General features: G+C 38.0%; 1 protein-coding gene across 1 annotated transcript in view; it reads right to left on the bottom strand.

Moving 5' to 3' along the window:
- Positions 1-24,364, bottom strand: part of ARHGAP28 (Rho GTPase activating protein 28) — a 199,904-nt gene extending 175,540 nt beyond the window's left edge. Inside the window, exon 1 of the mRNA XM_040632704.1 lies at positions 24,122-24,364. Coding sequence (XP_040488638.1) covers positions 24,122-24,297 — 176 coding nt within the window. The 5' untranslated portion in view covers positions 24,298-24,364. The remainder of the gene's footprint in view (positions 1-24,121) is intronic.
- Between the last annotated feature and the right edge of the window lie 691 nt (positions 24,365-25,055).

Raw genomic sequence — 25,055 nt, 5'->3', positions numbered from 1 at the left:
AAGTAGACACTAAGAACAAAGATGAAATCATTGCAGAGAATTAATTGTGTCATATATTTTAGAGCTATTGACGTAATACTTAAGATAAGCACAAGTTTGCTAATTTAGACTAAATCTGACCAAATCTTAATCATGAAAAGGGAGCATAGTTCTTTGTGTCATCCTTGCACAGACTGCCATAAGAATTTCAGCAACTTCCTTTGTCTTTTATGAACAAAGACAGTATCTAGTAAGACAAAAATCAGTATACTCGAGTGAAAGGTTTCAAGACGAAACTCGACCACAGAGAGAGAAAGATGCAGTAGCCACACCTCTGAGAAGACCATCAGAATGCAAAACAGCAACAAAAATAAGATATCTCAACTCATTCAATTCCATTCCTCCAAATGTTGCTTTTTCATTTAATTTTAAAATATCTATTTTATTAAGAATCATTTTTAAAAGTCAATTTCAAATCAAACCTCTTACGATGTAAGGTTTTACATATTATGTTCTTCCAACTGTGGTCTGCAGTTGTAGGATAAGCTGAAACTTTATTATATGAGTAAATCATGAAATTATGTTATCCCCATGAATCACATAAACAGGTAGGGGACAAAGGAAAAAAAATATGTATAGTTGATTTCAATTTTGTCTCACTGAAAACACAATACTTGTTCTTATTGTCACTTTGCATTAGAGAACACAGGAATACCTAAAAAAAATATAAAGGCTACTTTGAAGGAATTTATTTTTAATTAGACAAGAGTAGTCATTATCATGTCAAATTAATTTTTTTACCTTAAGCTTTTACGATTTTAATATTGTACTGCAAATAAGCGGAAATATTTAACAGTACCTTTCAAAGATATAGTCCTTCAAAAAGGAAGAAAAAAATACAAAATAAACTCACTGGTACTGCTGCCCACTGGGCACACAGACAGAACAAGTTCCTTATTTCTCTGTCCCATCTCAAATTATAGCCTAGACTCAGAATCACTTAACTAAGCAACATTTCTATAAGACACAAAAGCTACTGATTTAATAGGAAAGGTCTGAGGCTCTATTTTTACCTCATCTTTACTCTCATGTATAGTGTTTATAGCAACAACAGAAAAAAAAAGTCATCAGTTACTGGGTTGAAGACAAAAGCAAGTGGAATGATTAAGAGCACATAAAGAGGAAAAAAATAAACTCCTAACTTGGTGCGACATTACTGACTACATTTCTTGGGAGCCTAACCTCTGCATTCCTGAACTGAGACCAGAGATGATAAAGAAGTGTTGAGAGGAACAAGCGACCTCATTGTTACCTGTGTTCTTCAGCTGAGAGGAGGCAAAGCCTGCGTGTCACCACACAGCAATCCCAGGCGAAGAACTGACCTCACACCCGATGAGAAGCTTCCAGAGCCCATTTTTCAGCAGTCCTTTCTGCTTAGACATGGTCCTCTTTGTGCAGACTGAAGTGGATTTAGCAATTGGTTTTGCTGAGCCTGGAACCTTTGTTACACTGCATGAGGCCTGTGTTAGCAGAAGACACAAATGGTCTCGGATATAGACAAAAAAGATTGTGAAAGTGCAAGCTAGAGAAAGAGGATCAAGAGAAAGCTCAGAAGGAAATCTGAAAGTTAAGCACTCGTCCTTTACTGACGTGTGATGCCAGTGAGACAATCAGAATAGGTAGGAAGGTCTGTCCTGCTCCTTGGTTTGAATTTGGGTCTGAGGGTCCAGTAATTTAGGATAATGCTCATAACCTTTTTAAATAGTTCCAGAAACAGTGGTTGTTAAACTCAACAGGGGAAAGAATTCCATTTGGCCCCACCCATGTTTTCCCTCCAAGGGTAGTAATGAGGATTAATAAAAAGCATGGCTGAGTAGAAATCTTATTAGTCTACCAAGGGTGAATGGGCATTAGCCAATTTGTAAAGGGAGCTAAAATTAAATTTTTAATATGATTTAATGTCAATTAAATGCTTACAATAAAGAATGACCACCCTGAAAATTAATCTATCTAATAGCTAAAATATAATCAATTGGTCTGTTCTAAAAATGTAGCCCTCCTTCCTAATTAAATACTATTTTATGAAGTTGGATTTGCCAGATGCCTGGAATTTTTTTTAAGTTTTGGAGACATGTCTTCAAAATGGAAGGGACTTTGCTATTTCTTATAATAGGAAAACTAGCTTCTTGTCTTAGCAATTGACAATTAACTTCATAACCCTAGAGTATTTCAAGGACAGAAAAATCAAACTAAAATCAGGAAAGAAAATTAAATAGCAAAAAGTATGATTTACACAATTACAGAGAGACAGCACTCTAGTATTTTGTAATCAATCCATAATGCTGCTGCTCTTATTAGATCTGGCAGTGCCATCTAGGGTGGACCACCCCCACAGAGAACCAGTGGATACCCCAAACACCCCTGTAGAGTATGTGTGTATCTATGATATCCTCTGAAATCACCCCAAGCTACTGAGCCCTAAATTAGATGCTGCATTTTAACAGGAGACATACTATCTCCAAGAAGAGGGACCGTCTCACAATGAGGTCATGGAAATTTTAGTTTTACAGTGTGAAAAACAAAAGCATTTCCTTTCTCATTCACAATTCACAGACTGGGACTGTTGTGTTTTTGTTTTTTGTGCTTTTTTTTTTTTAACAAGATAAAATCTAACAAAGTGAAAATATAAGCAACTAACCATGTGGAACCTGACCTTGATTATCATTTCCCTGTGTTTCTTCAGGGTTTCATTTTCTATTTCTTATTTTATAAGAAACTGTCTTCTGTGATCAATTCTAACCAGAGTTAATTATTTTGTTTTCCAATTTTGGAGAAGAAAATTCATACATTGTCCCCTTCCCTCCATTCCATAAACATTTACAAGACACGTTGCTGGGTACTGAGATCATAAGGATAATGGCTCCAGCTCTTAGGGAGATTGCAGTCCAGTATGGGGGCAGGGGGCAGCTACAGAGCAACATCATAATTATTTCAGGAATAATAAATCAAGGGCTGCAGTGGGCCTGGGTTCACGGGAGCACAAAGGAGATAAACTGGCGCAAGATGGAAGAGAAAAGTTAAAGGTACTAGGGCAGGCTTTCTAGACAATGTAACTTGTGACCAAGGATGATAAGTCTTAATGGGCCAAAGAAGAATGGGGAGAAGGCTCCTCAGGCAAGGGAAGCAGGGTGTGTAAAAAGGGGACAGAATGTTGTGGTTAAGAAGCACAGGCTCTGTTATGTATATTTTACCACAATTTTCAAAAAAAGCAGCAGCAGCAGAGATTTTGGAGTGAGGCCACTACACTAGGCTTGGGCAGATTACTTACCCTCTGTGTCCTTTCCCAATCTGCAAAATGAGAAGCGAAATAGTACCTACGTCCTAGGAGTAAAATCCTTGTGGCTTTAATACACATAAGCACTTGGACCCATGCCAGCTTTAAAGGAAGGACTAAATAAACATTAGTATTTATTATTGTGTATACAGACCCAGAGATGAGAGAGGTCAGGACACTTTCAAGGGCATGATGAGTTTAAGTTGCCTTCTCCAAACAGAAAAGTCCAGTAGACAGAAGAAGGAACCCAGAAAAGAGACCTGGGCTGAAGTTTATCAGAAAGGCATTTTTGAAAAAAACACTGTTTTTCATTTTCTTTTTTATCTATATGAGATGATGGATGTTAACTAATCTCATTGTGATGATTATTTCACAATACAGGTAAGTCAAATCATCGTGCTGTACCCCTTAAACTTATACAGCGCTCTATGTCAATTATGTCTCAATAAAACTAGAAAACAAGAATTATTAAAAAAATAAAAATGACATTTTGAAGATATCACTTTTTCCTCCCTGAGGTCCTCTCTGAACTTTAAATGTGCACGGAGGGTATATCTTTGAAGCTATGTACACTTCAACTGCTACTTAAGAATAACCTGTCAGTACAAAATAATTACATCTTCCAGCATTAAAATACTCCTTTTCAAAGGGCAGGCTGATCCCACTACTCTAAATATGCCTTCTATCCCAACATTCGAGAAGGAGTGAGCTCCTAAATCTATGGATGCCAAGTATTCCCATAAAACCCATGTTTGGTTTCACACACAACATCTGATAGTCTGTGGATAGAGGAAGGTTATGTTATGATGCCACATGGTATGTGGGAAGGAATGACAAGAGGACAATATGAGACAATGTCATGAATCCTTCCTGTAAAATAACGGTATAGAAATATTAGAATATTGGATGCTTGAGTTACTTACCGTCTTAGTTTCCTCATTGGAAAAGTAAGGTTAGATGTTTCCTAAGGACCCTTGGGACCTCAAATGTCCTATAAACTACTTGATTAACAAGATGTATAGAATCAAGGCTGCATATAAAACTCTGAGTAGGGAGGAATATTTGTCCAGTCCAGAAATCTGTCAGATAATGCTACCAAGGAATGTTTGTAGGAGAGGGTGGTTATCTCCAACTTTCCTAGAGAGACTCACTACTAATTTACTACTCAGACTTCAGCTAACTTTTCTTCAATCTCTATTTTCAGGGTAATGCGGCCTACTGAATAGATGATGTGCAAACAGATCAGATCAACTGTTCGCTCTGATTGACTTTTAGCTTAAACATTTTTGCCTCACATTGTTATGATTATATTGGCTAAATATGCACTAAAAGCTTTATCCCTAATCTCAGAAATGCTTCATTTGCATAAACAAACATTTCTGACTCTTGGCACACAAGACTATGGACTGGTGGTCTCATGTGCAGATCACACACCCGCACAGGGATCCGAGAAAAGCCCTAGCAGACTCCCAATAAGGAAAAGGGCCTTGGACTGTGGGTGTGAGGGCCGAAAGAGTTATTTTGTCTTCTTATTAGACAACAATTCGTGTAATTTCCTCATGTGTGAAATACTGAGAGACTTCCTTCCTCTATGCCTTCCTTGGAAGTGGCTAAAACTCAGCACCTTCTTGTGCCATGATCTCATTAATGTTGATGCCAACATTTTTCACTTCTGAGAACAGAAATATCCTATTTATACAGGTATTAAAGCATAAACCAGGGCACTCAAGGCTCTGCCCAGTCAGCTTTCTCACATTAGCCCGAAATGCCCAAGCCACAGACACTGCCCATGAGGCCAATGCCACCCAGAAGTATCCTGATTACAGGGAGACAGAAATGAACAGCAGCCTCTCACAGGGCAGGCATTCTAGTCAGTTCCTAGGATGGCCATGTGCTATTTTTATAGTGAGTTTGTCTTCCACTTGGTCAAAGCTAATCTCTAGGTACTAAGGAAACACAGCTCTCTTGGGATATAAAAATGGTCATGAGAGCTATAAAGTTAAGGTGTGGGGAAAAAAGGAAATTTTAAATACAATTTGACCAACATCTTCTTAACCTGTGCTTCATGAATTACATAAAAGTGCATGCAAATCTGTACAACACGCATATGTGTACTTTTCACACGGGCCTAAACCTTTCATTTCATTCTCAAAAAGTTCTATGACTTGAAAAAACTGAGAACTACATGACGAAAAATATTTTTTTTAAAAATACTACTCAAGTCTCCAAGCTAGAAGTAACAAGAAAGCAAAATATATTACTTTTTGCTTTCATTTAAGTATCTTTGAGTAGGGGCGCCTGGCTGGCTCAGTTGGTTAAGCGTCTGCCTTCGACTCAGGTCATAATCCCAGGGTCCTGGGATCAAGCCCCACGTCCTGTCTGCTTATCCCTCTCCCTCTGCACCACCCCCTCATGCTGCCTCATGTGTTCTCTCTCTCTCTCAAATATATAGATAAAAATCAAATAAGTAGATAAATAAATATCTGTGAGTAATGAAAGTAATTCTCTTTCTCTCTCAAATATATAGATAAAAATCAAATAAATAGATAAATAAATATCTGTGAGTAATGAAAGTAATTCCAAATTAAAAGACAGTATATACTGTATATGTTCAGTTTGTGAAAAGTTACCTCGCTTCAACAGTTAATCAAATAATTTTGACAAATCTATTCATAATTTGGCTTTAAGTAAATTCCTCCTAACGCCAGGAAAAAAAAAAAAAGAGAGAGAGAGCCTGGATGAAAAAATAGTTCCCCAAATTAGGTACCGATGGATCATTTAATGGAATATTTGCTGAATTTCAGGTCCAATCATGCTTGGGTATGTGGAGAATTCTATTCTAAGGGTAGCATCATTCCAGGAAGGCAGAAAATCTGTAACTGAATCTCTTTATCCCTTTCCCAAAACAAACAGGGGTGCATTCCATTACACCAGCAGCCATGGGCTTAACTGCAGCTGACCAAGTTTGAGATGACCTCCAAAATCTGTTCTTAGTAACATTCTTGCTTTCATGGAATTACCAAAATGCCTACGGGGGTTGGGTTTTCATTACTGTTGAGTTGAATCTTCTCTCTCAGCCTTCCCTGCATCCCTCCTGTACACACACTGCTAAAACTCTATCATCCACAATACCCAGCTGTGTCATCCAGTGGCAAGGCACGTTAACTGGGGGTAAGAGCTGTCTACAGCTTTACTAAATGTGAAGTCTGAAGACTGGTACTCTGGCTGAACCACTAGGATTCTGGCCTATGTTTACGATTATTATTAAGTCAGCTTCCAATGTGTAAGCTAGTTTCTATCAGTTATTTGACTGGGGTGGGCGGGGGGACATGACATAAATTCCTTGAGAATTCTAAAAGAATAAAGTTTATGTTTGAGTCTGATTCTTTCAAAATTAATGCTTTACTTCAATAAATTATATGGTTATCTATAAAGAGTTGAAGATAGCCTCCCAAAGTGAGGCATTTTTATTTTTTATTTTTTCATTGCTTTGGGTGAAGCAACTGGTATCTCTTCAACTCATTCGTTGAGCCAACCCCAACTCACACATAAAATCCTGCAAATATGTGTATAGAATCTGTTACTACTTCTCTCACCAATTCTCAATACGTTCAAGCGGAATTATTGGCCCCTTCCTACACCATCTCTTTGCTCCACACCTCCATCCGTACACCAATATACCCACATCACACAATATATATTCACATGCCTAATCCAAACACCATTTCTTCTATGAAGCAAATCCTGTGTTCTCTCCAGAGGCTACAAAGCTAAATGAGACATGGGTCCCAATTGCCTTGAGCCCCCTTTTAAGCCCCTCAAGCATAGGAGCTCTGTCTTATTAGCTTTGATCCTTCACAGTGCCTTCAACAAGAGAAGACATTCAGTGAAGTTTAGCTTTAAAAAAAATTGAAAGAGAAAGAATAAATCTATGAGTGAACTAAATGAAAGAAAATCCAGGGGTCTCTATTTTCTCAGTTAAATTTTTAATTTATTTCTCTCACATGCTTAATATTGTTAAAACAATTTTTTGGATACAGTGCTCAATATACTGGCTTTTTTTCCATTAATTAATATGTTTGTTACTTGTATAAGTCTCATTCTTTCTGAATTTCCAGAATGCTACCATCGGAATTCTTATTTGTTTCTCTCTCTTTTATTCCTTTAAAGTATATGAGTTGAGATAGTTTCCCCAAATGTCCATCCAATAGTATACCTGAGGTAATGTGACACATATCCATCATAAACTGAATAGGGCAAAGAACACTAGTTAAAGACTTCAAAGTTCTGAATTGTCCAGGCTCTTCCACGGACTCTTTGTGACCTTGAAAAGTTATTATTCTGAAATTCAGTGTCCTCGCTGAAAAATAAGAGACTGTAACAGGCGCAACCTCTTGTTCCATTCGACTTTATATATTCTGGAGAAATAATTCTCTGTATTTTGCTATGATGGGCTTGATACGCAAGCCTCACAAATACACAAAACAAGAAGCTGTTTACATCAGGGGTCTGAGTACTATGGCCCACTGCCACATCCCAGCCCGCTGCCTGTTTCTGTAAACAAAGTTTTATTATAGCACAGTCACATCTATTGATTTATTTACTGCTGCTTACATGCTAACACCAAAAGCGTTGCAACAGAGACCAAACGGTCAGAAAAACCCAAAATACTGGCCTTCTGCAGAAAACCTTTGCCGGTCTCTGGTCTAAATGATGTGCACTGCGCTGTGTGACTTCCTGCCTAAAGAACGCTCTTCTGTTCCCTGAATGAGACCTAGAAGTTCACCATTCTTTAAAATTCTACATATGCTTTGAAAAGGTAAAACACCACAAGTGTTAAGCAAATTGCCACTTGATTGAATCATCTGATTCCTGCCTGGGGGCACTAGAAGGAAAAAGGAAGGCTCCAGTAAGCCGAAGCAAAGTGAGCAGGCACCAAAAATAAATCTTACATCTTAATTTTGCCTGGGTCCACCAAGGAGAGATGAGTCTTTAGAGTCTGATACTGTGATGGGTTTTAACTTAAACCTGCTCTCTTGCCTAGTTCCTCTTATATGCAACAGACAATACCTGGAGCAGCTGGATGACAATCATGTAAAATAATAAAGCTACCAAAGCATCTATATACATTATTACCACTTTTGGACTCTGACAGAATGATGTGTTTGAATCTCAGAATCCATTACTCTGACCAAAGGAAGGCAGACACAAAATTCGTTTATGTAACTTCCAAGAATAGGCAATACTAATCTATGGTGATAGAAGTAAGAAACTGGCAGGGAGAGGGTAATTGAAGAAGGGCATGGAGAATTTAGGGGGTGATGGAAACTTCTATATCTTGTTTTGGATGGTAGTTATGAGGGTCAAAGTCATCTAACTGAATACTTACTTAACTGTGCATTTTTCTGTATTTGAATACACCTCATGTTTTTAAGGGGCTATTAAAAGATTTTTAAAAATTTGGAGGTATGTCTTCAGAAACCTTGGAGATTTTTAGGATCACTGTCTTTACATAATTTTCTCTCCACAGTAGTGGATAGAAGGGTGAGGTAGCAAGAGAAAGAAGAGAAGGGGTGGGGGTTGTTGATGGAGAGAAAATTCTTGTCCAGCCTCTAAGACCATTTCCTTCACAAATACATTCTTGCAATAAGTCATCAGATATATCTCAGTCTGGGGACTTAGTCTTCCAGAAAAAAACTCAAAAGCAGGAAATGAGGAAACAGGTAAAACAGATTTTTTTTTCCTTTAGAGTGTGTGTTTGTTGGACTATTAAAAACCACAGAAAATATACAACATGATCACACGCCTCTGGGAAGTCTCTAATTTATTCAAATTGTATTAAATTTATTCTAATTTTGTACCAATATAATTAGAAATATTTAAATCTAGTATATATAATATTGATAAAATTTATCTTACTGAAAAGTTAGTTATTAATGAATGCTCTCTTTAAGCTTGAACAAAAAATGCAATAAAATGCTGTGGCATTCTGAAATGATATCCAACATTCCTATTAATTTATGATCATCTGAAAAATCAGCTCTCCTTACTAGACAGGCTTGATTTTTCAAAGAAAGACTGAAAGACAAACATCTTATTGATATACTGATACCTTCGCTTGGGTAGCTTGGTTGAAATAAACCAAACTGTAATTGAGTCCACTAATTGAGTCCACTAACACTGGATAACAATCCATGCTCACTGCACAGACAGCAAAGAGAGAGATCAACTAAACAAGCAAAATTAAATGAGATGGGGATATATTTTATTATACAATTAGTACAGGTCTAAAGCCAATGTTTTGGTTAAAAATTTAGGATTACCTAATTACCTTCATTTCCAGCTTAATAAGAGAGAAAAATAAAAGAATTTAAGTGTTTGAAGGTTCCCTGGAAGTCAACTCATCAATGGAACCCCTTTGTTATCCAAATGAAGAAAAGGTGTGAACTGAGCTTGGCCTGACCCTCAGCGGTTCGGCCATAGTGCGCACGCAGTGTCCTCTACCTTCCTGGCTAGTCTCACTTCAGCCAGCCGCGGGGACACCAGCACCTGGCTGCAGGCTGCTACACCTTCTCCTCCCTCCTGCTGTTCTGCCAAAGATTCTTCCCCACTCTCATTCCTCCTAATGAATTGTGCACATTCTCTTTGTTGTTGTTGTTGTTGAAGCTTAGTTGACATACAGTGCTATATTAGTTCCAGGTGTATAACATAGTGATTCAACACTTCTATACATATGAAATGCTTACTTCCCTAAGTGTAGTGACCATCTGACACCAGACAACATTATTACCAATATTATTGACTGTACTTCCTATGCTGGAATTCTTACCCCTGTGACTTATTTATTTTATAACTGGACATTTGTGGTCCTTCTTGGAGACTTAATTTAGTTATCAACTCCTCCAGAAGTTCCTCCAGAACCCCACTATCTAACTCTCACCAACTTAACCCCAAGTGGCAGTGACACCTTCTCTTCTCTCCCAGAGCACCCTGCACACTTTTCCTCAATCGTTCTTCTCACCATTCAAACACTGAGTGTCCACCCTGGGCCAGTGGGCTAATGCTAGGGATACAGAGGGAGAGGCAGCGTTTCTGCCCTGAAGGAGCTGCCCCTCAAAAGCAGCTGAAATAACCTGTTAACCAGCTGATCTATTCTCACTGAAGGACTATTAACCATTTGTGTAGTCCCTGAACCCAATATATGGCATACAGAGGCTCAACAGATGTTCGACTTCACTTTTATTATGAAAATTGGAGTTTAAATTCTTCCTGTTTTAATGAGTGAAATAACTCAAGCAAAATTTAATCTTTAAAACAATGGAGGGTATGTTTACCTTCTATTCATTATCCTTTTCTAAGTTTTATGTGTCAAGGCATACTGCTCATTTACAATTGTTACCAGTTTTGATTTTTATTTATTATTCTTCACTTCATAGCATATTACCAAGAGTTTAGGTTAAACTATGAATAAAGGCTAATTTAGTGGACTCTGAGAAAGCAGGTAGCATGTAAGGTCAGAATACCAATCCAAGATTTCTAACACTTGTAATACTTTTCTAATTCAAAAGTAGCGAATTCTGAAAATATCACCATATATTTGAGATTATTACTATTTAATGAGTGAATTATTCATTTACTCAATAAGCATACATGTACCTAGGACCGTGTGAGGCCAGGAATACTGAGATGAACAAGACATGGCCCTGGGCACCAACAAACTCCTGGCCTTTACGGAAGTACTGCTACTAAGTAGTGGGTTAAGTGCAGTAGTAGAAGAATGTAAAGAGGTAGAAAAGGCACCAAAATGGACATGACCAACTCGGTTTGAGGGGGGACAGCCAGGGAAGAAGACTTCACAGAAGAAGTGATGCTCAGATTTTGGAAGACTTCCCTGGTTGCTCCTCAACCCAAGGACAGGTCACATGTCCACATTTCAGCCTCCAGTACCTTCACTCAGCAAACATTTGTTAAAACTCTACTGTTTGATGGGGGAGGGGAAGGTACTTAAGGATTCCAAAATGAAGAAACAGAGAAATGTTCTTGTACTAACAGTGCTTATAAACTGCTGTGGGCTATGGATAAAGTTTTATCCTGCATGCAAAAATGTTACTATCAAAGGATTTTAAGTAGGACCAAATGTGTTTAAGTCTTGAATTTTAGAAATCTAGGTTTCTTCATAGGAGAAGAGGGGAAAAAATAAAACAAGATGAAATCAGAGAAGGAGACAAACCATAAGAGACTCTTAATCATAGGAAACAAACTGAGGGTTTCTGGGGGGGCCGGGACGGGTAACTGGGTGATGGGCATTAAGGAGGGCATGTGATGCAATGAGTATTATTGGGTATATAATACTGGGTATTATATAAGACTGGTAAATCACTGACCTCTACCTCTGAAACCAATAAATAATACATTATACGTTAATTAATTGAATTTAAATTAAAAAAAGAAACCTAGGTTTCTTTTTTGACTTTCACTGAATCTTCAGCTTTTTTGGGTAAGTTTTTATAAGCTCCCCCCCTTCAGTCTGCCTTTTTTCTCTCTGCATCTTCCCATAAGCTGAGTTTTTAGAATAGGTTCTACTTGCTGCCTCTATTTCCTCACCTTAAACTCACTCTTCATCCTGCAGCAAACTGGCCTCCACCTCCATAACCTCATTAAATCCACCCTAGCCAAGATCTTCATTGCTATCCACCCTCCAGACCCAAGGGGTGATTTTCAGTCTTGACATTATTGGTCTAGCTGTATCTGAGTATCTAGCTACTCCTGATACCTTGTCTGCTCATTCTGAAACTAATGCCCCAGCTTCCAGAATGCTCCTATTCTCTTAGTCTCCCAATGCTCTGCCCTTCCCTATTTGGCATTGCTCCCCAGGTTTCTGTCTTTGTTCCACTGCTGTTTCTACAGATATTCTATTCTCTCCTGCCAGATTGCATGCAGTCCTAGTTTTAACTCTCTCCTGAATGCGGAAGTCTCCCATGAGTAAATAGCTTAGAATTTTCAGCCTTGATCTCCCCTCCCAAGCTGCCAGCTTGTACAGCTAACTACCAGCTGGAAATACACACTTAGCTCAGAGTTTCACCTGCTAGACTCATCTCCCCATCCACAATCTGCTCATTCACCAGAATTCTCAATTTCAATTAATAACACTCCAAAACAGAAACCCAAGTAATTGTAATCATCAAATCATACCAACTCCACTACTTGTTTCTCCCCAAGAATCCATTACTCCCTTTCCTCTGTATTCTCACAACCCCTTATCATCTTTACTTGAACAATGGCATTTGCCTTCTAAATTATTTCTCTACCCCCAGTCACAGTCCTCCTTAAAACAATCTTTTACACTCCAGAGAAATAAGAAGATTGGAGAATCCTGGAACAGAATAAGCAAACAGTTTCAAAATTATAGTGGTAACTTTATGGATTTTAATTAAATAGCTCTGAAACCAGATTAAAACAGTAAGAATGATCTGAATTGGGTATGAACATGTTGGAAATGGAGAGTGGAAGAAACAGAAGAGAGAATAAACCAGGTTAAAATTTCGTTAATTGAAGAGAGTGCCTTCTTAAGACACATAAAAAAGTCCTTCCATGGACTCTAAAGAAAATTGGTGCTAATCTTTTTTAACTCCCACAAGAACTATTTTAGAGTCTGGATAAGTCTCATGTTTGTTTAAGATTGGCATAATAGAAATCAGCTTCATTTGGGCTTCTTCTAAGCAGTGACTGACTCATGTTATTTTAGCTGGTGTTGACTCACTGCCCCACAAAGGATGACACAGCTTCAAATAGGCAGAGGATGGCCTGCTTTTTCCAATTACATGCTTCCAGCAACCAGAAGAGGTGGGGGTCCTCTAGAGTGGAGCTTTCTGCAACTAAGCACAATTTAGACTTTACAAAAACAGTTGCCAAGTTGACCTGGTAATCACTGAGTTTTATAAATGAGGAGGGAGAGAAGTTAAGTTGTGGTATGTTAAAAATCACAGGGGCCAGGCATCCTCTGTTTTTCAAAACAAAATCTGCGGAAACTTACAGTCAGCTCTTTTCCCATTTAATTGCTTATTCTATTGAGGTCAGCAAATGTTTTTCTTTAAGATTCCAATGAAAAGCCGCAACAAGTGTGTTTTCAAGACTGTCCACGTTAACTTTAGTGAGATAACGTAGGGGTAGCTGTAATCACGTTTGAAAGGAAGCTAAGGAAATGCCATTCTCCTAATTGTTGCCACCTTTTCTATACTTCTATACCCTTAATGTCTCCCAGTGAGAGAGTCAGTTTTCCCCTCTGCCATGATCTCCTTGCCGTCAGCCTGACAACATCAGACCATGTTATGGGCCTGAGTGGGTAACCAGGGGTCAGCAGAACGAATTCCGAGTCTGGCTCAAAAAGCTGGTTATTTCTTAATGAGCCTCTCAGCAAGACACTTCCATACTTCGCTTCCCTGTTGTACCACAGAAATTATCCCTAGCAGTCCTTACTCATGAGTAGTCTTTGATGATGCTTCTTCATTCCTATTTATAACACACTCTGAACTCCCTGGCTGGTTAAGAATAGTTAGAAGAGACTCCTAAAGACCCAGCAGTCAGCAGAGAAGTCCGGACCACACTGTTTATATATAACTAAAATGACTGTCCGATCTCCATAGTGTCCCAAGAGCTGAAGTTTATCAAAATGAATACTTTGCAAAATATTCACAAGTGCACAGAACCTGGAGGCCATTCGGATTCTGACCTCTCCAGATGACTCAAGTCCAGACTACAATGGGCCCTGAATTAATTTTCTAAATAGGAATCCTTGCAGCTCAATTCTGGTCAGTATTATCCATGGCTCCGAGGTCACTGATGGATAAGGGCTACTAAGACTAGACATGGCTCAGCGGTCTAGATTGCCACAACCTATCTTGTAGTATCTAAATTTTTGAGCGAGATTTAGAACAAAACTGATCTTCACAAAAGTATGGTCCAGGACCTGGATTGGTCCCTGGCGTGACTTCAAATCAGGATAAGGCAAAAACCTGACTGACCATTGGGAGAGAAAATAAGAAAGCTCCATTAATTCTCATGGAGTGTTGTTTCTCAACTTGCATTAAGAATTCTTATGTTGTAGCATTTTTCACAGAACTAGAACAACAACAAAAAAAAAATCCTACAATTTATATAGAACTACAAAAGACCCTGAATAGCCAAAGCAATCCTGGAGGCATCCCTTACATTACAAAGCTGTAGTAATCAAAACAGTATGGTAATATCGCAAAAATAGACACATAGATCAATAGAACAAAACAGAAAAGCCAGAAATAAACCTATAATTATATGATCAATTAATCTTTCACAAAGCAAGAAAGAATATACAATGGGAAAAAGAGAGTCTTTTCCCTAAATAGAGTTGAGAAAATTGGTCAGCTACGTGCAAAAGAATGAAACTGGACCACTATCTTACACCGTACACAAAAATAAACTCAAAATGGATTAAAGACCTCAATGTGAGACAGGAAACCATGCAGTTCCTAAAAGACAGCACAGGCAGTAATTTCTCTGACATTGGCCATAGCAACATTTTTCTAAATATGTCTCCTGAGACAAGAGAAATAAAAGCAAAAATAAACTATTGAGACTACATCAAAATAAAAAGTCTCTGCACAGGAAACAATCAACAAAACTAAAAGGCCACCTACTGAATAGATAATGATATTTGCAAATGACATATGTGATAAATGGTTAGTATCCAGAATATACAAAGAACTTATACAACTCAACACCCAAAATATAAATAATCCAGTTAGAAAATGGGCAGAAGACATGAACAGACATTTCTCCAAAGAAGACATCCAGATGGCCAACAGACACATAAAAAGATGCTCAACATCACTCATCATCAGGGAAATACAAATCACAACTACAATGAGATATCACCTTACACCTGTCAGAATGGCTAAAATAAAAATTTTAAGAAACAAGTGTTGGCAAAGATGTGGAGAAAAAGGAAGCCTCTGGTGGGAATGCAAACGATTGCAGCCAGTGTGGAAAACAGTATATGGAGGTTCTTCAAAAAGTTAAAAATACAACTACCAGGGCACCTGGGTGGCTCAGTGGGTTAAGCATCCTCCAACTGCTGATTTCAGCTCAGGTCATGAACTCAGGGTTGTGAGATCAAGTTCCATATCAGACTTGGCACTAAGCATGGAGCCTGCTTGGGATTCTTTCTCTCCTTCTCCCTTGCCCCCAACCCCCCAAATACAACTACTCTACCATCTAATAATCACATTACTGGATATTTACTCAAAAAATACAAAAACACTGATTTGAAGGGATATATGCACCCCTATGTTTATACTAGCATTATTTACAATAGCCAAATTATGGAAGAAGCCCAAGTACTCATGGATAGATGAATGAACAAAGAATATCAATAATGGAATATTACTCAGTCATAAAAAAGAATGAAATCTTGCCATTTGCAACAACATGGATGGAGCTAAAGAGTATAATGCTAAGCAAAATATATCAGTCAGAGAAAGAAAAATACTGTATGATTTCACTCATATGTGGAATTTAAGAAACAAACAAAAAAAGCAAAGAAAAAAAAAAGACGAGAGACAGAGAGAGACAAACCAAGAAACAGACCCTAACTATAGAGAAACAAACCAGAGAAATGGTTATCTGAGGGGAGGGGGGTGAAGGGATAGGTGACATAGGTGATAGGGACTAAGGAGTGCACTTGTCATGATGAGCACCAAGTGATGTATGGAAGTGTTGAATCACCATATTGTACACCTGAAACCACTATAACACCATCTGTTAACTATACTAAAATTAAAAGAATATTTTAATTAAAAAATTAATTTATTGGCACTCTCCCGAGGGAGAAGAAAGAAAAAAGAATTTTTATGTTGTGAGTCATACTGCAAGGAATGAAGTGAAAAATACCTTTTTAACCATAGAAATCTATCTTAGTAGTTAAAGAAAGCAATTAATAAAACTAAAAAAATTCTAAAAGCTAGTTACTAAGAACATCAAGTTAAAGGATTAACAATTGTCCTTCCCCACTTCTGCCGCCGCCCCCCCAAAATCACAGAAAGATTTCCTGTTACTAATTGCTTAGATCTCACTTTATTGGTCAAATTAAATGACTTCTTCAGCACATTTTGTCTACTTTGTCTACTTTAAAATACTGTTACCTAAGACTACATGAAGGGCAAGAACCTAGCTTTTAAATTAAAGGAAAAAAATTCCTAACATTGTACTTGCTTCAACTGATAACAAAATTTCTCAAACTATTTATATCCATTCATATTTAACCCACTGCATACTTATTCCACTGAAACAGAATAAAAACAATTTCAAAAGGAAAGACTATATCGAAACTGAGTATTTGTAACATCAACCAAGTGAAAGTTGCTAGTTTGCTAAGGGGGATACAATAGTAATACTATCCCTGCTCTCAATTAACCTATGACCAAATTGAGACAGAAAAACACTAAATCCATAATATATTAAATAATGTTTTAAGATTTAAACAACAGGTTAAAAGCATCAGTTTTGGAAGGGTTGGGTGGGAATCCTGACTCTATCATTACCTTGGGCTACTTCTCTGTGCCTTACTTTCTTCCTACGTCACAGGACTGTTTTAAGGATTAAATGATAATGTTAAGCTAAGTAAGTTGTCAATAAAAATACTCCTTTAAAAAAAAAGAAATGACATCATAGGACAATGATCATGACATAAGTCATGACAGGTGTAAACTCTCTGGCTACTATTGTCAAGGAAATTTCCAGGAAAGAAGTTTAGTCCTCACTTCTCTAACTGTATTTATTCTCCTTTGTTTGGCTGTTCATCTCCAGCTACTTATGTATGACTTTGGTTCCAACCACAGAAGTGTTAACTTTGGTTACTTGTATGAATGTTTAGGTATGATAATGAGGGTAGGGAACAGTGTCAAGAGATCAAATGTCATATTATTAGTTATAATGTCATTTTTCTACGTTCGACATTTTTTCTAAGCACCTGTCAGATATCTCTACAGATCTAAAAATACGAATACACTGACAGACCTTTGTATAAAGACAAATGCATTGGCCAGTGTTTTCATAAATAGATTTTCATAAATGAATACTGAACAGGAAACCTCAAAAGAATTCTTTTCTCTATATATTACATATGTACAAAAGTAATCTTTTTGCTAATCACAAAATTTAACACAGATCTAAAGATTTGTCTCACATATAAGATAATCAGCACCACAACTTAGAATTATTAAAATAGTAGAAATATGTCTCAAGTGCATGATAATTTTAAAAATTCTACATACTACTTTGTCTTTGGTTTCCTGTCCTTTGTATTGTGTGCCTGTAGGCAGTCATCTTCCAATAATCTAAGGGATCAGAAATGGAATGCATAGGTTTAATTAGTTTTGAAGAGTAACATGAGACAAAGCAGCTGGTTCTTTAAGTGATACTTAGTGTATGTTCTCCCACCCTTGGACACTTAATGCCCAGAAAAAAGATAGTTTTATCTATAATATTCATTTATTGAAGAGTGACATAACACAGCTGATACTGAAAGAATGTGTCATAAATGCCAGATATTTAAGATGAATATAGAGTGAAACAATCTCTTAGTTCCCATTTTAGAAAAAGAGCAGCTTGAAGCTTTTAGATACGTTACTGTTTTGTTCTGAAGTACAACCTCTAGTAATCGCAAAGAAATGAACAAGAAATTTCATGTGATAAAAAATGACACATTATACAAAACTCACTAACTCAAGTAACCAGAACACAGCAAGAAACTAAAAGCAAACAAGCAAACCAATAAATGCTCAAAGAAACTGAAATAAATGCTATGAAAATCTTTTGTTAGATTATACAGTTTAGTCCTTCGATAAGCACTTCCTTTACACAGTCTAAACAACCTTGATTATCTAATGAAAAGTAAACTATAAAGCATGTTAAAAACAACAACATTAGAAAGAACAAAAGTACTGCTAAAGGTTTTCAAGGCTGCCTGAAAATAAGGGGGGAAATAACAACAACAAATAATATTTAAATTGTATAAGAAATACAACAATATGCCAATGTAGGCTGTTTGTTGTGAAGGCAGCACTGCAAATCATACTGTCTTAATGATGACAGTCATTAAGGAAAGGAGCGTTTCTACACTAGTTAAGGGTATGCCTGACCTTATATTTTCATCCAAAGAGGCTTAAAACAAAATCTATCACTTAAATGGATAAAGTTTATTTCCAAAATTTTCTTCTGAGAACATTTTATTTCCTTCCTTTGCTCTGCTCCACAACACTCTACTTTCATTCTTTGTTTGAACTAATATCTAGAGACCACAGATTGAGAAAACAGAGAACAGGAATTACTTCAGAAATGAAATAGTTTGGTTTAAGGACAGAAAGAGAAGAAATTTTAATCACATGTAAATTAAATATTTACTTTAGTTATGATACATCTGCATATGTTCGAATAACATCTCAGGAACACTGGTAAGGGAAAAATGTTTCCATCAGGTATAAACATAGTTCTAAGAAAATAGCCACAGTAATACTCTCCAGGCAAAGTGAGATTTAAACAACTGCTCTCTCTTAACACAGAATTTAATGTAGTAGCTTATTTTTCTCCAAAGACTATCATAAAATTTTGCTTCCAAAAAAATCAGCAAACTTTGAAAATTAGGGAACAGATTTCATGAACTCAGACCAGATAAAATTGAAACAATTTTTACAATTGGTTGGTTTTTTTTTAAAGGTGAAGGAGATAAAACAATCAAGTCAGAGAGAATACTGAATGTGGACTTTATAGAATGGAAAATACATCACTGTAGAAGAATCGAGAAAAAAAATCAGTAGAAGGAAGCTCGGAAAGAAAATAGGAGATATTTCATAAACACAAAACATCTCCCCCAAGATACTTATTAATTATACAGAGCAAAATATAGTTTACCAGTACAGAAACCCAGCAGGCACCATTTTAACCAGGTGATCAGAGCCAACATCAACACTGATGAGATAGATCACCATCCTGTAACCCCTAATATGATACACTTGAGAGGGGCCCAACATCATTCTGTGGAAGTCTTACCCACAATGCATAATTTCAGTCTAATCACGAGAAGATACCACACCAATCCAAATTGAAGAACTTCCTACAAAACAAGCAATCAGTACTCCAAAAGTGCCATAAGAGATAAGGACAGACTGCGAGAGGTTTGGGAGGTAAAACTAAATACAATGTGGGATCCCAAATTCAATTCTACAACAGAAATTCTAATGCTAGCAGAGAAGCTGAGGAAATCAGGTTATAAAGACTATATAGTTAACTATATTGCACCTGTGTTAATTTATCAGTTTTGATAATGAACTAGGATTAAGTACAGTGTTAACATTAGGGGAAACTGGGTGAAGGTTACTTGAAACACTCTGAACAAGTTTTCTAGAAGTCTAATATTATCTAAAAAAAAAAGTTAAGAAAATAGTACTTTCATTCTCACGAACATGATTCTACAACACCCTAGTTCCCTGAATTTTTGTGGATATATTGAGGATTAACGATCTGGGAGAACTAAGCAAGTTAAAAATGGATAGAGCAACTGGCCAAATGTTTAGCCAAATGACATGATCAAAGGAAATGTGCCAGATGTTTTCCAACAGCTCCACATATGGAGGCACCTACGCTCAGTAGGGACCCCACTGTAAAAAGAAACCAGAGACACCAACTCTGGTTTTAACCATAGCATTAAAAATGACCCATAAATATCTTACCCTCTCTTAAGAATTCTATTTCCATAACTCTTTCTGAATCCTCTAGAAAAAGTATTGTTTAAGAAGTATCTGCCCCATATTTTAGTGTACCTGTGTATGTCCAGAAGCTCACACAGAACTAGATAAATACTTACTTGAATGAGAGCTGGCACCTTGAAATAAATGTCTTTTTAATTTTCATCCAGGAAGAATATGGCACTAAGAGTTGCTAAATTTAGTTTTTTCCACAAAGTATTTATTTTCTAATCATCATTAATTCCATTTTAATCAAATCATTCCCATTACTATGAATAATTATGATATTACAAAACAATATCCCCTTACAAAAGTTTTAACATCGCTATAGAATTAGAATTCCTACGATAACCTTGGTAAGCTTCTTTATTTGTTTTTGAGGAAGAGCTGGTTCTCTTCCTCTTCTGTTTTTGTTCTCTCTTGGGAAGTTTATGGTATAATGAAATAAACATCAGAAATACTCATGGCCATTTTATACTATACACTCACCAAAAAATATTATATATATTCCTTATTTATAGCTTAGAAAATCTTTGAAAAACAAGACACCTAGCTTTATCTTCAGCTACCTTTCATTCTGTAAGTGAAATTATTTTGTATGTATGTCAGAATTTTCACTCTGGATTCTGATTAAGGGTCTAGAAGCTCAGCCTCTTTAAAAATCACATGATTGTAAAGACAGTCCCAACTACTTAACAGAACTGAAAATTTACAATCCTTCATTCTCTTTTATCCTTTACAAATAGAATGTAAAGATAGAATGTTTGTGAAATAAGGAATTACCTTCTCTCCTCCTAACAAATACTTAGTGCTCGAGTTTTCTTCCTCCATGAATACATTTTGGGGATAGATACCAAAAATGTTTTACTCTCCTCTTTATGTCAACAAAAACTGTGATTAAAAGTGATAACAGTAGGGGCGCCTGGGTGGCACAGCGGTTGAGCGTCTGCCTTGGGCTCAGGGCGTGATCCCGGCGTTATTGGATCGAGCCCCACATCAGGCTCCTCCGCTATGAGCCTGCTTCTTCCTCTCCCACTCCCCCTGCTTGTGTTCCCTCTCTCGATGGCTGTCTCTATCTCTGTCAAATAAATAAAATCTTAAAAAAAAAAAAGTGATAACAGTAATAATACATCTAAATATTATTGGATGTTTCATTGGTCTTGGACACTATTCTAAACAGCTGAAGTAAGCTGTCCAAGACCACACGGTAATCAATGGTGTAGGTGATGTGTGGGGTCTGGGAGCCTGACCCCAAGCCTGAGTAACTGGCAAGTACACTTTATATTGGCTACTTATTTTAATAAAATAAAATGGGCAGTCCCCGAAGAAACTGCAGTGGCCACCCAGCTTCAGTGCTAAAGAGTTATGGGGGGAGGCATGTAACGGAGCAGCCATTGCTCTGCTTCAGCCAGTGCTGGCAGGCAGCAGCAGAGGCCTGAGTTGCTGCATCCTTTATTCTTTTACTATTATTATTTTAAATGAGTAGCTAGCAGTCCAGATTGATATCTGAAACCTCTCACTTTCGAAATGTTGCTACTTATTCCAAGCTTTTTCTAAAAATCTTATTTGTCTGAGAGGTAAAGGGCCACAGTCTCAAGGCAGGGACTTTGTCTTATTTATCTTGTATCCCTAATACCTCATGTGCAGCTGGCACATGGTAGGTACAAATAGACTGACTTCTGTTAAAAATCCTGCCATTTTATCTTGGCCATTTTATAACCTTGGTAGGAATTCATTAATTTATTCAACAAGCATTTACTGAGCTACCACAATGTGCCAGATGCTGCTCTAGGAACTTGGGATTACAACAGTGAACAAAAGAGAATAATGGAGAGAGAGAGACACAGAGGGACAGAGAGAGACTGAGATTATATTTTAATGGGAAAAATAGGCCCCAAAAAACCAAAAGCACATAAAGTCACATGGAGTGCAGGCTTGGAAAATAAGGAGATGGCTTGCTTTGAACTGAACCTTTGCTACTCAGAGCTAAAGAATGATGATACAATAGTCCATGCTTCCTAGGTCCATACTGGTCACTCCTCCACAAATATGTTATACATATGTAAGCAATTTCAAGGAAAGGGTATTCTTGAAAGAGAGAGTGCTTTCTTCCTAAGTAGAACAATACGATCTTGCTCCTTGGCTTGAAAGGAAGTATTGATCAGTAGTTAGTGAGTCAAAGGTTAATAACTGGGTCCTGATTATTTCTGTTATCAGACTCATGATTGATGGTGTCCTCAGGCTCCTTGTAAATACAGGAATCTCTTTTTGATTGTTGTTACTGGGAACCAAGGAATTAAGCTATTCTCTCATGATTTAGTTACAGGGGACGGGGTCAACTATCTCCTGCATCAGAGAGTTGAGTAGTACAAAGGTTCCTATAGAGAGGGTGCACACGGTCACCAAAAATGAAAACTTGGAGCAGCATAAATCTGGTTGGCAGCCATAAGATAAAACACTAACTGTGAAACACAGTTCTTTTGCTCTCATGCATTATCATTCCACAAGACCACATGCTGAGTTAATGGAACTTCTCCTCCAGTTTGCTTTGGAAACGGATGTAGTTTCGGAAGGCCCACATGGCACAATCTAGCTATTACTCCTAGACAGCTGTTGGGAGTTAGAGACAGGACAGCTATACCAGGACCATCTAAAAATGCACAAACCAGGTCCTTGCTTCTCATGAACTCACTTTTATCTATTTAGTTACTCATAATCTGAGTAATTATAGTCAGGAATTACGTTTGAAAAGAAAGCACCCTAAAGACAAATGCAAGTTTATATCTTCAAGTAGCCTTTAAAACAATGTGTTACTAAAGCTGGAAGAAAAATGTTACTTTCTCACCGTCTTTATATAAAAATAAGATTACACTCAACCTGCTCTTTTTGGAAGAAACAATATTGTCTTTGTTAGCCTAGCCTAACATAGATCTCATGCCAATGTAGTTTGTTCTTCTCATGGATACTAGCCAAAAGGATATTCCTTGAAATAAAATCACAATCTGTTGAAAGCCTCACAAATCAATTAGATTAAGAGACAGAAGTAATCATTATCACATAACTAAAGATAAAAGTATGAGAAAAAGTAAGTGAAAATAAACTCGATGCAAAAAAGCACATCAACACTCAAACTTCCCACTTGCAAAACAAACAAACAAACAAAAACTTCATCAGTGGATCCATAGTAGATAAATAGCCACATTTAAACAAGCAAAACTTCCCCTAAATATGAGTCAGATATCAAACCATCTCACTTACTATTGTCTGCCCAGGGAAATTTGCTAAGAGTCTAACATTTTTGTTTAGTTAATGGAAGTCACGTTGGCCTTGATCTTGCATCAAACAGATAAACACTGATACAGAGTAATTTAACATAGATCCTTGCTATATTAAATCTAAAACACACATAGTGAGATGGTTATAGACCTCTTTTGACCCAAAAGAAATAAATTATAATAGCATCTACAGCACTGAGTCAACATTAGCAATGATAAAATAATGATACCAATGTATTTATACAGTTGAATGGTTTTGAAAATCTAGAAATAAAATTGTTTTTAAAAGTCTACTCAGATTTACTTTTTAGAGAATCTCTCCAGCTGTTTTAGCTCAGGTGGCACACAGTTACTAAAGAAACTTTCAATAGTATTTGAGGATTTGGGAAAATGTATTTTAATTTTTTTCTTTTCTGCTTGTCTCATTTCCAATTTTTTTTTTTTAATTCTCCAATGTCAATGGGTGAATTTGGCAGAAATGAGACATGTGCGTATTTATCATCAAGTTGTATCAAGAACACGGCTCCACAGCTAACCTCTGCTAGCCAAGGACTTGAGCCACTGCCGGCTGAGACTTCGTGCACTTCCCACTTGCAATCAAGGACAATACAAAGAGCAGTACACTCACTCATCCAGTCCATCAAAACTTGAAACAACAATCAAGTGATGGTGCTCTTATGCCCTGGCAGAAAACACAGCTGGGAAATGAAAGCCCAAGCCCGGGAAACCTCTGCTCCCTCTGGAGCCGATCTGGGTACCTGCTGCCCGGGTGGCTGGTGGTGGCCCTGGGTGCGCAGCGCGGCTCGGAGCTGGGCGGCTGGGAGCGAGCGTAGGAGTGGTAGGCGGTCAGCACCACGCCGCCCGAGTCCTCCACTTCCATCCTCAGCCGCGCATGTCCCCGCTCCGGCCGGAGAACAAAGGCGGGGACCAGCATGGACCAGCGCACCGGGACTCGGTCACCAGCGGGGTTGGTGTGGCCCGTCCAGCTCCTAGGGGCTCGCTCTGGCGGCTGTCAGGGGCGCCCCGGGAAGCCGGCCCCGCCCGCGGGGCAGTCCTATTAGCAGGGACTTAAAGACACGCCCACAAGCCGTGCTGGGAGTGGGGGTGTGGGGGCGGGGAAAACGCCGGGTGGGGTGGGGGCGGTGGGGGTCGGGGACAGGGGTGGGGGCGGTGGGGGTCGGGGACAGGGGAGGGGGGGATCCCTGTTTCTAGGAAACTGGAAACCCGCTGTGATCCTTCAGGGCTCAGCCTAGCTGCTCTAGCAGTTTTTCTTGCTTTGTTTCTTTTTCTTTTCCTTTTCTCATCCCCCCCACCCCACCCAAATGGGGGAGGCTTATCCCACAGCTAGGGACATTTCCTGCCTGGCAGCAAGAATCGAGTGAAAGAAACCTTGCCTCAGGAGCCTGGACTGAGAAGGAGAGGGGCCAGGTCTACAACGTGTGGTCTGGGGAAGAAAGGAAGAAAATGTGACACTCTCTCATTTAAAGCATCCACATCAAAAATTGAAGAACCGGATTACGTTGCTGTGTACTTGATCAAATTACAATAAACTTGATTTTCTTTGGGGCAGGTAACTCCCTCTTACAGCAAGCAGAAAATCTCCCTCCCTCGCCCTCAATGCCACCGCAGCAACCAGACTCTTACCTCACCCCACATCCCTTTCCTCCTCCCAATCCTGATCAAATTAAGATA

Source organism: Ursus maritimus, unplaced genomic scaffold (genome assembly GCF_017311325.1).
Source record: "Ursus maritimus isolate PB19 unplaced genomic scaffold, ASM1731132v1 scaffold_18, whole genome shotgun sequence".
In the NCBI taxonomy this organism is placed as follows: Eukaryota; Metazoa; Chordata; class Mammalia; order Carnivora; family Ursidae; genus Ursus; species Ursus maritimus.
Note: the sequence above shows the minus strand (reverse complement) of the source record. Positions and strands in the feature narration are given on the sequence as shown.